The 15855-nt window shown below is 43.1% G+C and overlaps 1 protein-coding gene across 7 annotated transcripts in view; it reads left to right on the forward strand.

Moving 5' to 3' along the window:
- zfr2 (zinc finger RNA binding protein 2) overlaps window positions 1–15855 on the forward strand; it is a 32288-nt gene that overhangs the window by 3713 nt on the left and 12720 nt on the right. For 3 of the 7 annotated variants that reach the window (XR_014872311.1, XM_085150927.1, XM_085150922.1), the window contains exons 2-13: window positions 1056–1302; window positions 1502–1619; window positions 3816–4043; window positions 5577–5923; window positions 7110–7298; window positions 7546–7792; window positions 10587–10780; window positions 11075–11194; window positions 12629–12774; window positions 13186–13312; window positions 13412–13614; window positions 13729–13897. Coding sequence is in view for 6 of the 7 variants with exons in the window: in XM_085150927.1 (XP_085007053.1) it covers window positions 1056–1302; window positions 1502–1619; window positions 3816–4043; window positions 5577–5923; window positions 7110–7298; window positions 7546–7792; window positions 10587–10780; window positions 11075–11194; window positions 12629–12774; window positions 13186–13312; window positions 13412–13614; window positions 13729–13897 (2335 nt within the window). In the remaining variant the exon portion in view is untranslated. The remainder of the gene's footprint in view (window positions 1–1055; window positions 1303–1501; window positions 1620–3815; window positions 4044–5576; window positions 5924–7109; window positions 7299–7545; window positions 7793–10586; window positions 10781–11074; window positions 11195–12628; window positions 12775–13185; window positions 13313–13411; window positions 13615–13728; window positions 13898–15855) is intronic. The other 4 variants (XM_085150923.1, XM_085150924.1, XM_085150925.1 and 1 more) reach the window with 4 other exon arrangements.

The raw sequence follows: 15855 nt of genomic DNA on the forward strand, positions 1-15855 counted from the left end.
TAGATCGACCGGTAAACTGAGAGCTTCGCTTTTACACTCAGCTCCCTCTTCACCGCGACTCCATATCAATATGATGTCATAATACTAGAATCTGACCAATATTGGATTTTTAGTTACTAATATTTGATTTAAAAAGCTAAAATTTCATTTTATTGGCGTCTTTTTTTTCTTTCTTTTTTTTGAGGTGCACAAAAAATAAACAGATTTTCATTAACAAGCACTTGTTTACTCTCTCTGACGCTTCTCAGTTAGCTTCTTGTTTGTGGCCTCTCCAAATTCAGCAGAACAGCTGCACAGTGCCCTCTGGTGGACCAGCTCTGCAATGTCAGCACTCATAACAAGGTTGAAGGGTGTTTCCCCGTCTCGTCTTTTCTCATGTTCTAAAACACGATACAGACATTGCAGCTCGGTCTACAGTGATGCATCACAATATCTGTGTTACTGCAAGAGAAAAAATGAATAAATAAATCATGAATTACATATTTATTCACCGCACTGTGGTTTCAGTGAGGGAGTGTATCATTATTCTTTGCTTTCTCGGATTAGTTTGTTCACTGTAATCATCAATGAGAAGTATTCTGTAGTTACTTCTTAACTGTGTTTGATTATCATCTTTCATTTCTGCTGTAATTAACGTTTCAGTTTAAATTAGTCTCAGCGTTGTTGGTGCTGCACAGCGTGCTGACTCCAAAAACAAAAATGCAGTTTAGCATTTAAGCGGTGCCAAACGCAGTGAGGTGCATGCTTATGCATGCATGTAAAGGGATGTAAACTGAGTAAAATGATCACCACTGTGTTCGTGTCCGTGCTGTTTCTTGGTTGCAGTTTAAATAACTAAGATAAGTGATAGCAGTTTCCTTTTTGCACCTGATGCTGATGTTAGTGACTCACCACTGTGGTCTGTGCGTCAGCTAACAAGGATATTTTGGACTGAATGCTTGGTTTGTCACATTCCTGTGGTAAATACCTGACAGCGTGGGTGTGACAAGATATGTCAAAATGTTTTGAGTCATTTAAATGTCGCGTCTTCCTTTCCTCCCTCTCCTGTCCTGCAGTACCCAGCCTCCCCCGGCTTACTCCCATCCATCCACAGCGAGTTACAGCGTCCAGCAGGCTCCGGCTGTGGCTCACGCTGTGACCGCCTCATACTCTCCAGCTCCGGTCCAGGCCGCCCGGCCTGTGGTCTCGGCCCCTTACCCGGCCTATCAAAGCCACCAGGCGCCCCCGGACTACACCTACAGACAGCCCGATCCCCCGCAGCCAACCACTACCCCACAGACGTACCAGGTATACTCAGACACGGTCAGTTTCTTTGCGCTTCTCTTATGATTTCTGCTCTTCTGTTTCATTTTGCATGCCATATTTTTGCAAAGCAGGTTTTGTTTTGAGGAATTTTAGAATTCAGATGATTTAATCTGAGAGAGAATCTGTGCACGATTAAATTGTCTGCATTGCTCAAGTTTTAATATGTGTGGGTTGGATGATCTCTTGTGAACACCAGCAGGACAACTACAATTACGGGCGTCCTGCTGCAGTGACTACCTATGACAATAAACAGTACTACCAGACGAGTATAGCAACGGCTCAAAGGACGCCTACAGAGAGTTACTACCAGACTGGTGAGTCTTTGTAGTTTCATTCCCAGTGTCCAAACAGTGTAAAATGAGTTGATTTCTGCTTTTTATGGACAATAATATTGGGTTGGTGCATGTAAACCATCTTTGCCTTCCCTGCAGGGAACCTGTGATTATTTTTCTTTGCTAGGATTTCTCACTTTTTCAACTCGATTCATCGTCTGGGAGAACTTTTCATGACACATACAGCCTGTTACATTCTCCACGATTAAAAAGGTTCAGCGTGGAAGTTTAACCTCATTTGGTTTCAGTGAATAAAGAAACAAAGATCTGTGAATAAAAGAAAACACTGACTGGTACAGGAAGTTGACCAGAGTGGTCATTTTTTTAATATAGCATGTTGTGTCCAAGAAACACGAGTTAGCCTGTGATCTAACGTAGCTCTTGATACCCTTGTTACAGTTTTCCTTTTAAATAAGACATCGATATCAGTCACAGTTTCTCAGTTTGGAGGAATAAAGTCCAGCAGCTGAGCAAACCGTTCTGCTTCTTCTTTGGTTAGATTGTCGGTGCCTAACTCGTCCTGCAGCGGCTCGATTGGGAGCAGCGTCCTGTGACTCATCAGTGATACTTTATTCTAGAAATGTCACGAGCTGCTGGATGCTGCTGTGATGTCCGACATATGGCCTTTTAAATAGGGCTGCCACGATTAGTCGACTAGTCACGATTACGTCGACTATCAAAATCGTCGACGACTGATTTAATAGTCGACGCGTCGTTTGAAGCTTTGTAAGATCACAAAAGACGCAGGAATAAGTAGTAGGATTTAAGAGTGTAATAACGGACTGAAACAGAAGATGGCAGCACTGCATGTACAAGGATGCCAGCTGCCGTTAAACCCCGAAGAAGAAGAAGAAGCTGTGTCCCAGAATTCATAGCGCAGCCCAGCTCAGTTTCCAACAATGGCGGCAGCTAGTTAGTTTTAATATTACTCTTATTATTCTTTCTGGGTCACAAAATAAACGTTTAACATATTTTCAGGCGAGAATGTAGCTGTGTAAACCTCAAATATCTGCTCAGTTTATCAAGACACCACATATTTTCAAAAGCGCGCCGACGTTTTCGGAGACGTCTGTTACCCACTAGCTCGATAGTTAGCCGGGGGCTAGGCTAACTAGAGCCGTGAGAACACCGGACTCCCGGGAAATCATTTTCAAACCCACCGCCGTCTTTCGCTACTCAGGTTAAACATATACAAGTCACTTAGATAACTTCAAAATGTTATTGTTTGGCTTTTTTTTTTTTAGTATTTTTTATAGTATTTTATTTGTTCCTGAGTAAATCGGTTTGGCTGAGATTAAAGTTATAGTTTTTACACAGCTGAATAAACATCAAGCAGACAGCTGATTATCAGAAGTGTGAGATGCTGGAGAATTTACTCCGGTGTCCTGTTATATTTTAGGTAGCAAGGAGTTTATTAAACTTCACCGAAACAATCTGCAAATTTCATTAAAATTTAATAAACTATCATCTTGTGTTTATTTTTAGTTAGCACAGACCTTAAACACTTAAAGCTGTAAGCTAATGATAGTTATATAAGAGCAGATGCTGCTGGTGCAATAAGCTGTACGTTTTACGTCCAATGGATGATGATCTGATTAGTCGACTAATCGCAAAAATAATCGGTGACTAGTCGACTATCAAAATAATCGTTTGTGGCAGCCCTACTTTTAAAGTCAGTGCAGCTGTTATTGATTGTATGAACACATGAGCATCTTCGGATCCCTACAAGCTGTTTTTCCTTCTATAAATGTCCTTCGAAACCAGACAGCAGCTTTTGATGGCTCACATACGTCCCCTGAGCTCCTTCGAGTTGCCGATAACCTCAGCAGCTTTATTGTCTTTATTTTGTTCCTTGTCCCTGGAAATCATTGAAGCAGAAATGTATTGATTGACTCTTTGTGAGCGTGGCACAGAGACGAAACGCCAGATGTGATGCAGAACAATGCCTCATGCCCGATAACGCACAAGTGCCTAAAACGTCTGCACTGTTCTCTGTGTGCACATCTCTGCCACTCATTTGTTAGTGAAATGAAGATCCTGCCTGCTCTGCCAGAAACTCTCTTGAACACGAACTCTATGACTCATATCCTTCAGCTCTCTCTGTCCTTCCTCTCCACCTGTGCTGCTGCTCCTCTGTTTTTCTTCACCCCTCAATTCTGTCGCATTTCTGTGTATCAGTAGGAGTGAAGAGTGCTTACAGTCCAGCCACCTCCACTGTGTACAACCAGCCGCCTCCCCCCCAGAGGCAGGTGACAGCACTGAAACCCCTCGCCCCCTCCAGCTCTGTGTCTACCAGCTACAACATCTACCCAGTGTCCACGAGCGTCCAGCAGCCTCTAACGCCAGTTTCGTCGTACACGCTCGGCTCCTCGTTCAGCTCCAGCGTCGCAGCCACCTCCTACTCAGGTGACGTCAACATCGGTTTATAGACACACTTTAAAGCTGCTAACATGTCAGCCAACTTGTTGTTATTTCTTTTTATGTATTTTTTAGGGGTGCAACGATACACAAAATTCACGGTTCGGTTCGATACTTTGGTGTCACAGTTCGATATTTTTTCGATACAAAAAATGTTCATGCCTTTTTAATTTGTCATTTATTAAAATTATAAATATATATTTAAACTCAAAAGTACAGTTTTTTTAATTTAATGTTGCTGAAACAACAAAGTAATAAAAAAATAAATCTATCTGATGGAGAAATCCCTCATCTTTGGAAAAGAGAGTTTATTACAGAGAAATGTCTCTTTCCAAAATAAAAGCTCTACTATACGCTTCTTCTGGGCTATATTCTCAGCAGCATATTAAACATATCAGGTCCCCATAAGGAGAATCATGTGCTAACGGCTGTCTAAATGACTCGGGTAAAGTTTGTAGCATGCGTGCTTGTTGTTTTTGTCTGCTTCCACTTGTCTTTGCACGAGGATGATGTCGGAGTAAATGTGCAGTCATATTCGTTGTGTTCCCACTAGTGCTGTCAGCGTTAATCTGAAATGACGTTAACGCCACAACACGGCAAATCTCCGTTAACGAGCTACCGCGGATCGCTGCGTGGGGCTGGACGGCCAACACGTTAACGAGCTAACTGCGCTAACGCACTAGTTCCCACCCATGTAATTGAGCATTGCGTGGCACATCCAACATACTCTTTTACTTTAGTCCATGACGCGCTTACCTTCAGGGTCATACGTCACATGAAAACCAAAATAGTTCCAAACGCCAGATCTGAATGAGGGTGGGGGAGGTTCAATTTGCCATGTTGCAACGAGCTTAGCTTCCGTCTCGCTAGCTTGCGCTGCGCTCAGTGGATCTGCGCTCGACAGTGCAGCCTAGGCGGAGTAGTCGAACGCAGATTCACTGAGCGCTCAACACAGACAGCATTGTCAGAAGAAAAATTGATAAAATAAATGAAAAATTTTGTATTGTTTGATACATATGCGTATCGAACCGAAAGCACTGTATGAACGGTTCAATATCGATACGAGTTGCACCCCTAATATTTTTGTTTCAGGTAGAACTGAACACTGATAAGTCATCGGCTAAAGCTGGAAAACCTGTTTAATTAGCTGCACATTTAACTAACTGCACACAGGCTCGTGCTAATTCGTGCTGAGTTACATACAATCTGATATTACTCATCAAAGCTGAAGCTCAGACATGTTGGATGTGGAAAACAAGAAGCAAGGTAGAAACTAATGTAGCTGACAGGTAAACACGGTAAATGTTACACAGATTATTCAAATGAAAGCAAACTCAGACTAAATGATTTTACAGTGAATAAATGTTTGCCTTTCATTGGTGGATGATGTGTTACATCACTGACATCTGTAAAGCTGAAGCTCAGATGTGGATGAAACTGAATGCAGCTTATTTCCTGCTGACTGTTTGACCCACATCCTGCTTGCTTTAGTGTCCCTCTCTCTGCTCTCTCTCCCCTCAGGCATTAGCTACTCTGGTTATGATTCAGTCGGCTACACCTCGGCATCCACCCCCACCTATTATCAGCCGCCCCAGCAGACTCTGTCCCAGCCGCAGCCGCAGCCGTCACAGCAACCTCAGCAGCCGCAGCAGCCGCAGCAGCCGCAGGCCCCCGTTCAGCCGCCGCCCAAGCAGCTGACCAGCTCGTCCTGGAGCAACTCGGGCAGCAACATGGTGACCGCTCCGACTGGAAACGCCTACAAAAAGCCCACGTTTCACCAGAGCAAGCTGCAGAAGCCCAAAGGGCCTCCCAAGCAGCCGCAGCTTCATTACTGTGACATTTGCAAGATCAGCTGTGCAGGCCCTCAGGTAGGCGATCAGAAATGAGGAAAACATTTTTAATTTTGTGTTTCTGGAGCTTCGCTGATGTGTTTTCAATATTTTCGGCACGTTATCTGCGGCGGCCGCACGGCTCTATCAGACGAGTCATTTACTGCTGTTGTTGTGACTATTTTGCTGCCTTCTTATAAAGGACCTTGAAGCTAGTAACAGATGTCCTCCTGCTACTCTGGAAGTCTGCAGTGAGCTGGAGCGCCAGTAGGGCCAGTAGAGAATATGTTCCTGTCCCAGTATTCAAGCTAACCGAGGCTGCTGAGCACAACAGATGCTTCTGTAACACAGCACCAAATAGGAGCACCTTATTAATTCTAATTTATATAATGCCTTGTATTAAATCAGCTTGTCCTCGGTCACAGTTTCCTTCCACATATAGCTTTGCAAAAACTGCATAAAAAGCACTTGCAGCAACAAAAGCATAATATTCCAGAAACATGCTTTGCCGATCCGATCAGCTGTTCATAACACTTCCTACGTTGGAATAGACATCAGCGCGAACTATCGCATGTCCGCCATGACCTGGCCTATCAGGGCCTCATGAGCCTATACTGGTGTTTTTAAAAGTTCTGTTTGACTTTATGACTTTCTGTGTGGTTTCTGGGATGCTTAGGACTCATATTGCACTGCTGGAAATAGTTTATTTTGATGCATATGCTGCTTTTTTGCAAATTTGCATTATAATATTTATTTTCGTTTTTCCTGCAGTGTATAAAAATTGGTGTATTTCAAAAATAAAACTATGAAGACACTCAAAATAAATTTCCTGTGGTAGGAAACTAGTTTGTGCAACTTTTTTGTATTTACAGTTTTGAGGGATAAGCCTCTTAAATTTCTCTAACTAGAAATATATGTTAAAAAACAAAAAAAATTTTTGTAGTTTATTGCACTTTTTTTTTTACAATTTATGTAATTACTATGCACTTAATGCATGCATATTATTAAAATTTGGGTTATAATGGTTGTATTGATGTATAGCAACTTGAAATGGTCCCAAAAACGGCTCCACAGCATGTAAACATATAATATAAGCTCTGGCGGACTTGGTTCTATAGTAGGTCTTAAAGGGTTAAAAAAGATGTTAGAATATTAGCGTTTGCTGCCACGACTGTTTTAGATGCTTCGTATTGTTGACTGGCTTTATCTTTATTTACTGCATTAGACGTACCGGGAGCATCTGGAGGGCCAGAAGCATAAGAAAAAGGAAGCAGCCCTAAAGTCTGGAGGGCAGACGGGGACCAGCAATGGCCCCAGAGGGGTCCAGACGCAGTTACGCTGTGAGTTATGTGACGTCTCCTGCACAGGAGTGGATGCTTATGCTGCTCATATCCGTGGGTCCAAACATCAGAAGGTACGCATACCTGTGGGGCTTTTCTCCCCATTTCTCTGTCTGTCCATATTTGTTGTTATTAAAGGAATAAAATAAGCAGCTGACATGTTTTCAGGAGTGATTGTGACTGTGGCGTAAGCATGTGATGTTCCACTTGACCTGCCAAGTCCTGGAACAAAACCTCCCAGAGGGATTTGGGGTGGGATTAAGTATCAGCAGCCTTAAATGGGTCTGTCTCCCTGTGTCTGTCTTTGTCGACCTCGGAAAGGTGGTGAAACTTCACACCAAGCTGGGGAAACCTATACCTTCCACTGAGCCAGTGTTAGTGAATTCTACTCCAGTTGTCACAACCACGACAGCCGGGAAGCCTTCAGCCCCCTCCTCCTCGTCCTCCTCCACTTCTGCATCGACCACTGCAACTCCTGCTGCAGCTCCCAAACCGGTGGCTGCAAACAGCTCGGCTAAAACAACAACACCAGTCAAGAAGCCCCCACCTTCCAGAATAACTGTCATTTGTAAGTTTGTTCAGCTGTTATAAAATGTTGGATCTTTAATATTCAGTGTTCACTAATTCAGATGAACAGTGCACACTTACCTTAAGAATGGTAATAATAACAACCATAATAAAAATAATTCAAAGGAAAAACATTTAGCAGGTTTGTATGGTTTATGTCTATATTTATGTTTTGGGTGATTTCACAGATGATCTAAGTTGCGCCTCTTCATCATCTATATCCATCTTTATTACTTTAACACCCCAGCACAGGACCAACGAGCTCTACAGGAAATACGTTAAGACCAATAGAATAAAACAAAACAGTAAAAAATAAAACTAGTGCTGCACCGCGTCAACGCGCTAACGAGCTAACCGCGCTAACGAGCTAACAGCGCTAATGAGCTAACAGCGCTAACTAGTGATGTGCGATACCACTGATTTCCTTTCCGATCTGATACCGAGTAATATTCAGGGTGGTATCGACGATACTGATCCGATACTTTGTACAAAAACTTATTTATTGTATCTCAAATTATAGCTTCATAATGATTACAGGACATCAGATTCCTTGTTCTTATCACTTAATAATGCAGAGTTCATCATATAGAAATAAAAAACCTGAAGTTTGAACATTTGAACACGTTGCCTGCAGCACTAAAGGACTCCGTGAGAGACGTCTGTCTCACCCTAGCAGCACCTGTCCCTCTCCTCCTCTTTAGTTCGTCTCAACATAAGCTCGTCATATTCTGTGATATGATTTACTCTGAGGTGTTTGACAAGGTTAGTGATGTTGCCACAACCATACATGCCAACCCTCCTGATTTTTTTCGGGAGAATACCGAATTTCAGTGCCCCTCCCGAAAATCTCCCGGAGCCACCATTCTCCCGAATTTTCCCCGATTTTCCACCCGGACAACAAAATTGAAAAACCATATCGCAGAATTCATAGCGCGGCCCAGCCAATTCCAGTTTCCAACTATGGCTACTACTACTGCAGCTACTTAGTTTTAATATTACTCTTATTTCTCTTTCTGGGTCGCAAAATAACTTTTAACATATTTTCAGGTGAGAATGTAGCTGTGTAAACTTCAAATATCTGAGCCCATCGACACATTGTCTTCAAACCCCCGCGGTCTTTCGCTACTCAGGTTAAACATGATATATAAGTCACTTTGATAACTTAAAAATGTTATTGTTTGGCTTTTTCAGTGTTTTATTTGTTCGTGAGTAAATCGGTTTGGCTAAGAGTTATTAGATTAAATTAAATTTAACTTTATTAATCCCTCGGGAGGGTTCCTCCGGGGTTTTCACACAGCTGAATAATTGTCAAACAGAAAATGATTAAACAGAAGAGTTTACGTCAGCGCCCGGTTATATTTTCAGTATAGTTTCACTACACTGAGGGAGCTCGTGACCTACTACCCGGCTTTAGACCGCGGAGGCCGGGTCCTCAGATGGAAGCAGCCTCTGAATTTGTACATCCCCGCTGTTTCCGGGCCGGCCAATAATAACGGTGACATTTAACGTATTTTATCCGATAAATAAACCCTGTAAAATGTATTTATCACCCCCCCCCCCCAACAGCCCTTTTGAATGTCTCCCTAGTACAACAACAACTCTTTTTTGCCACATGTATGCAAACCACGTCTCAGCTGTTTGTGGAGGTAAAGTACGTCCGCACAATTACGCTCAGCCATTGTTGTGAGTGCGCCAAGGGGCTGCAAGACATTTACACAGCCGTATTTTGCACATGACTATGAAAGGTGGAAGAGGAAGTAGTTCCTTTGAATGTAGACAATCCGAATGTTATAGTTTCTTTCCACTGTGTTCCTGTTAATGATAAACTACAAATTTACTCTAAATTACTAAAATATCGATATTTTAATATGAGAATCGATTCTAGAACATAAATGACTGATATCGGAGGAATCGATATTTCAGGATCGATCCGCACATCACTAGCGCTAACGCGTTGACGCTGTGCAGCCCCGCGCATGGGGCGATCCGCGCTAACTCGCTAACCGAGATTTGCTGCATTAATGCAGTTATGGCGTTGACGTCATTTTAACGAGATTAACGCTGACGGCACTAAATAAAACACATAATACATAAAAATTAAAACAGCACAGAATCAACTAAAACAACTAAAATAAAACTAGAACTAAAAACCAACATCACAGAGGTCAGAGGTCAGGGTGGTCTCCTCTCTGGAGGCAGATCGTACCAGCGTAAACAAAATAAACTGAAATGCAATTTCACACGAAACACGTTTGCAGTGCAGCTGCAACTGTAGTGTTTAGTTTCTATAAATCAGTAAAATGAATTGCAGTCTATTAATGCACCTATGGGGACTATTTGTTTTAAGCAACTTGACTTAGACGGCGCACAGCGCTGAGCACAAGACAAAGGCACGCTATGCAAACAATACGATGACTAGAACCTGTAAAAATGAAGAAATGCTGTTTTGTTTGATTAAAAACGATAAGATGAGGAAGATTTAACAGCTCTTTAACGGTTTGCGGAGAATTGTCACCTGCAAGGACAGAAAAGGAATATTCTGTGTTCTCTTTGTGGTTGCGTTAAATTAGTTCACATCGAATGATGTTTAGTGTTTATTAGTCAGTCGTGTATCTCTCCATAGCCGTTTCATTTAACGCTTACTGGATATTCTTTCTTAGTAATCCCTGTAGTTGTGAAACTTGTTAAACTCGGGGATCAAACTGGAAGTAGAAGAGCTGCGTCTTCCAATAAACGAGCCTCGACTATGCCTTCAGCGACCTCCTGAAAGTGTTAACATTTGCCCTGCTTCACAGCCAATAAGCCAGCCAGCACTCCCACTGCAGCTGCAGCGACATCAGCGGCGCCGGTGATGGTGGCAGCAGCCAAGGTCGAAGAGCCTGCGCAGCCGTCAGTCCAGAAGATGGACCCGCAGAGCGAGGATGAGGATGGAGACAGAGCTGGAGGCCAGGGAGACATCCAGCCAGTGGGACACGACTATGTAGAAGAGGTAGGTAGGAGAAGGGTTTGATGGCAGTCCAGTGACGGACGGCAGCGAAATGCTGTGAGGTTATATTTACCTGCTTTATCCTGCCGGCAGTTTCCAGTCATCATGGGACGCAGCAGCATTCTGGTTAACCAAGAGATATCTCTGATATTAGTGAAGGTGATTGTTGTAGCAGTTATCAGGACTGACATGGAGCCTAATTGTGACAACATTACACGTCATTTCCCGTCATTATGAGCTGCATTTATAAAGGTTTCATTACTGTTTCAAACTCATGCCACTTCTCTTCGTTTTCAGGTTCGTAATGATGATGGAAAAGTGATTCGATTCCACTGTAAACTGTGCGAGTGCAGCTTCAATGACCCCAACGCGAAAGACATGCACCTGAAGGGAAGAAGGCACCGGCTGCAATACAAGGTAGAAATAAAGAGCATTGCTGAGCCAAAGCTGCATATTCTGGAACTTTTGCAGAGTTTGACAATCCTCACTGAAACCATGTGTCTGTTGTGAAGTAATAGCACGCGCTTAAATGACAGTTTAGCTGTGATTCCCAAACAGCTCCGCTGAGATATGCCAGGGAATTTTCTTTATGGATGTTTTTGAGCACCAAATATGATGTGATGGATTCCGACTGAGCAAGACCGTAACCTGATCTTGTCAGCCACAAAGTAGCACACCCTGCTCGTCGTTTACAAAGTGGACATCGGGTGGTGCTAAAGAGAGAGCGCTGAGGTATGAAATCAAATGAGGATCATTTTCAAATGGATTTGTGTAGAATCTGGTTCTAAGCGGAGTCGTTCCATCTCAGCTGTCCAGAACCAAACGGAGGTTTAACCCTTTAAGACCTACCATAGAACCAAGTCCGCCAGAGCTTATATTATATTTTTACCTGCTGTGGAGCCATTTTTGGGAGCATTTCAAGTTGATATACATCAATACAACCATTACAGCCCAAATTTAATAATATGTCTGCATTAAGTGCATAGTAATTACATAAATTGCAAAAAAGTGCAATAAACTACAAAAAAATTGAAAATCGTTTTTGTTTTTTTAACATATATTTCTAATTAGAGAAATTTAAGAGGCTTATCCCTCAAAACTGTAAATACAAAAAAGTTGCACAAAATAGTTTCCCACCACAGGAAATTTATTTTGCGTGTCTTCATAGTTTTATTTTTGAAATACACCAATTTTTATACACTGCAGGAAAAACGAAAATAAATATTATAATGCAAATTTGCAAAAAAGCAGCATATGCATCAAAATAAACTATTTCCAGCAGTGCAATATGAGTCCTAAGCATCCCAGAAACCACACAGAAAGTCATAAAGTCAAACATAACTTTTAAAAACACCAGTATAGGCTCATGAAGCCCTGATGGTAAAAAACTACATTTCTGCAAAATGACGTCACTTCCGGTTTCGGGCAGGTCATGGCGGACATGCGAAAGTTCGCGCTGATGGACGTAGGAAGTGTTAGGAACAGCTGATCGGATCGGCAAAGCGTATTTCTGGAATATTATGTTTTTGTTGCTGCAAGCGCTTTTTATGCAGTTTTTGCAAAGTTATATGTGGAAGGAAACTGTGACCGAGGACAAGCTGATGGCATAAGATGTAAGTACAACTCCTCCAGTTTCATATGCAAAAAACATTATTGTGCTAGCTTACGTGGTTGCAGAGCTACCGGGATTTAAAAATAGTTACGCAAAACGAAGCGTGCTGCTCTGACCGGTTTAAAAGGGTTAAGTCCGTTATGGAAACTTGAAATGGAAAGAAAAACGCTGTCGGGTAATCTGCGAAGAGACAGAGTAGAAGAGAGCATGTTCATCACATGTGTTGTGTCCCTCTGTAGAAGAAAGTGAACCCGGAGCTTCCCGTGGAGATCAAACCTAGTAACCGGGCCAGGAAGCTGCAGGAGAGCAAGCTGAAGAAGCAGAAGCAGAAGGCGGTGCTGAAGCGGCAGAGAGATGACGAGCAGCGCTGGCACATGGAGATGAGGTCAGAGTCAGACGTTGACCTGGGGGCGGGGCATGCGTACAGGTAAAACCAAAGAGGATGTGCCAAATTTGAGCAGCTGACTGGCAGATTTTAATGAATGCGTGGAAAAATGTCATTTTTCATCTTATTTTTACACTCATGTTATGTTTCTGATATCACTGACCCCCAGAGAAACGTTACAATGAAATCAGACGTCACATTTTTCAGATTTCATCGTTTCACCAGATTAAAAAGTTCCCTGTTCACATGCTCAGGTTCACTTCAGCTGAATCTTAGGCGATGCTCTAGATTTTGGTGCAGGACTTTTTATAAGTCTGATGTATTATTAATGGCAGACAGAGCGCGCGCCTCTCGCCGCTGGAAAAAATAAATCTTGACGAATGGCATTCGAATCCTTTCCTCCTCCTGCAGGCGATATGAGGAGGACTTGTACTGGAGGAGAGTGGAGGAGGAGCAGATGTACTGGGGGGAGCAGAGACGCAGGATGGCACCTCCACCTCTGATGAGCCGCCCCGGGATGCCAGTGCCCCCTCTACTGGTGAGCATTGCAACAGCATCTTTGTTGTTCATCTGTTACCTGGAAAAACAACAAGAAAAACAAGATCTGATTCCACTTTCTCCTCCCGTCTCGCTTCAGTCTTGTGTGCGGCGTCCTGACTCGCTTGACGACCGCCACATCATGGCCAAGCACTCCACTATTTACCCGGTGGAAGAGGAGCTGCAGGCTGTTCAGAGGATCGTCTCCCACTCGGAGAGAGCGCTGAAACTGGTGTCAGACTCTCTGCTGGAGAAGGAAACACTGACTGATGACGGTGCTGCTGAAGGAGGAGATGAAAAAGGGTAAAAACCTGGCAGATAATTCCCAGCATGTGATTTTTATTTATTTATTTTACGTGCAGAAGAATAGAAACAAATCAAAGCAACCTGTCAAGCCTGTGTGTGTCTGCCCGACAGGACCGAGAGTCCGGCCCGGCTGCTGAAAGGCGTGATGAGGGTGGGAATCCTGGCCAAAGGCTTGCTGCTTCGCGGAGACAGAAATGTGGAGCTCATCCTGCTGACTGCAAAGAAACCCACCATCTCGTTACTGAAGAGCATCGCCAAGCAGCTGCCAAAGGAGCTGGCGGTAAGCAAATCTCACAGAAGACACACTTTAGGCGACGGTTTCATCTTTCTGTGATGTGTGGGGCTTTGATCCTGAGTTATTGTGACAGTTACTGTATGTGGGATTAAAAAGCAGAACAGAAATATTTCGATATGCAGTCGAGTTATGAGGCGCTGTAGATATTTTAAAGTTTGTCATCACTGACTTATGGCTTCAGTCATAAGGCCTGGACCCTGAGGTTTCACAGTTGTGCAAGAAAAAGACAGAAAACCGGAAGTTTTCACTTGTAATACTGTTTGTTATACAAGAGGAAACGAGGTTTTAGCAACTCGAATACAGAAAAATCCCACTGCAGTTCATCAGGTACAGAGCAGGTGACTGTATGCATGTGTCCCCCAGAGCCAGAAAAAAGCAGTTTGTCATCCACACGTACAGTCGTGATAAGAGGAAAGTACACCCGGTCCATACTTGTCAGGACGTAATAAAAATACTCCGTAGAGGGATGAGCAACAAAGCGTGACGTAGTGCGTTGTGTGTTCGTCTGTTTAACAAAACAAAATTAAAATGCAGAAGCAGAGTGTGGAAACACGTAGGACACCCTATGATTCAATCCTTTCTGTATGACTGTCAGTCCTTTACGTCATCGTAGAGGCATTTTGGTTCACTCGTCTTTCCAGCATCGCTTCACCTCACTGAGGTTTGTGCACAGCTCTCTTAAGGTTAACATCTGTGCGCCTTCTCTTTTCGGTCATTCTGCTCTTTGAGTCACTGTCCTGTTGCACGACTCCAATATTTGGGCAAGCTTTGGCTGTCAGGCAGACGGCGCCAATCCAACACAGCCGACCGAGGTGCGGTTCAGTTAAAGCAGCGGTCTCCAACCTTTTTTGCGCCACGGACCGGTTTATGCCCGACAATATTTTCCTGGACCGGCCTTTAAGGTGTCGCGGATAAATACAACAAAATAAAACTAGTACCGGTACCGAGAAGATTTATTCATAACACACGTGAAAAGACCCAGGAGTTAACGATAACCGAGTTAACCGAGTTAACGATAAAAACGATAACAAAATAACGCTGAAAACCGATAAAAACCCTGAAAACTAAACATTTCACACCTGAGCCTCAACTCTCGCGGCCCGGTACCAAACGACTCACGGACCGGTACCGGTCCGAGGCCCGGGGGTTGGGGACCGCTGAGTTAAAAGACTGTAATAAAATACAAAAAGACACCTTAACCAAAAAGGAAAAGTAACAGTACAGAAAAATGTAAACAATATTAACACCTCACACTCTCAGTTTGGGGACAGCAAGGAGGGACAGGACAGCTGATCTGAGAAACCTTTGTGGGGACGTATATCTGCCCTCATGGTTTCCTGTGGCTGTGAAACAAGCCCAAATCATCGGCTGCGTTTAACAGCTGGTTTGAGGGGCTTTTGCTGATACCTCGATGTGTTTGGTCTTCATGTGCATTGTGGTCAAACGCCTCTGAGATAATTCGTTCCAAGTCATGTGGTTTCCTCAGACGTCTTGCTGCTGTGTCGATTTTAGAGATAAGAGTCTCCTGGCAACCTGCACTCGTTCAGTCTTTTTATAATTATACTGACACAAACGTTAACAAGCTGACTCAAACCTGTAGAGTGTTGACGTATGAACGTACTCGAGCTCCTGGGAGGACTGTGATGACACACGTACGAACGCTTCATACTTGGCTAATTATTGTGAAAACAAGAGGGTGGAGTAAGATTTCCACGCACGGCTTCTGCATTTTATAAATGTTTTGTTAAATAAATACTGACACTGAGTAATATGTGATGTAATTCTGAGATTGTGTTTAAATTAAGACCTAATGAGCAGATTAAGTCCTGATAAGTGAAGCTGTGAAGCTAAAGAAAGTGTGCTTTTATTTCTAACGTGACTGTACGAAATTAAAAACGCATTAAACAGTGAAGCTACGAATGAATTGAATTCGTTGTTGTTTC

Source organism: Neolamprologus multifasciatus, chromosome 23, assembly GCF_963576455.1.
Source record: "Neolamprologus multifasciatus chromosome 23, fNeoMul1.2, whole genome shotgun sequence".
NCBI classification, from domain to species: Eukaryota; Metazoa; Chordata; class Actinopteri; order Cichliformes; family Cichlidae; genus Neolamprologus; species Neolamprologus multifasciatus.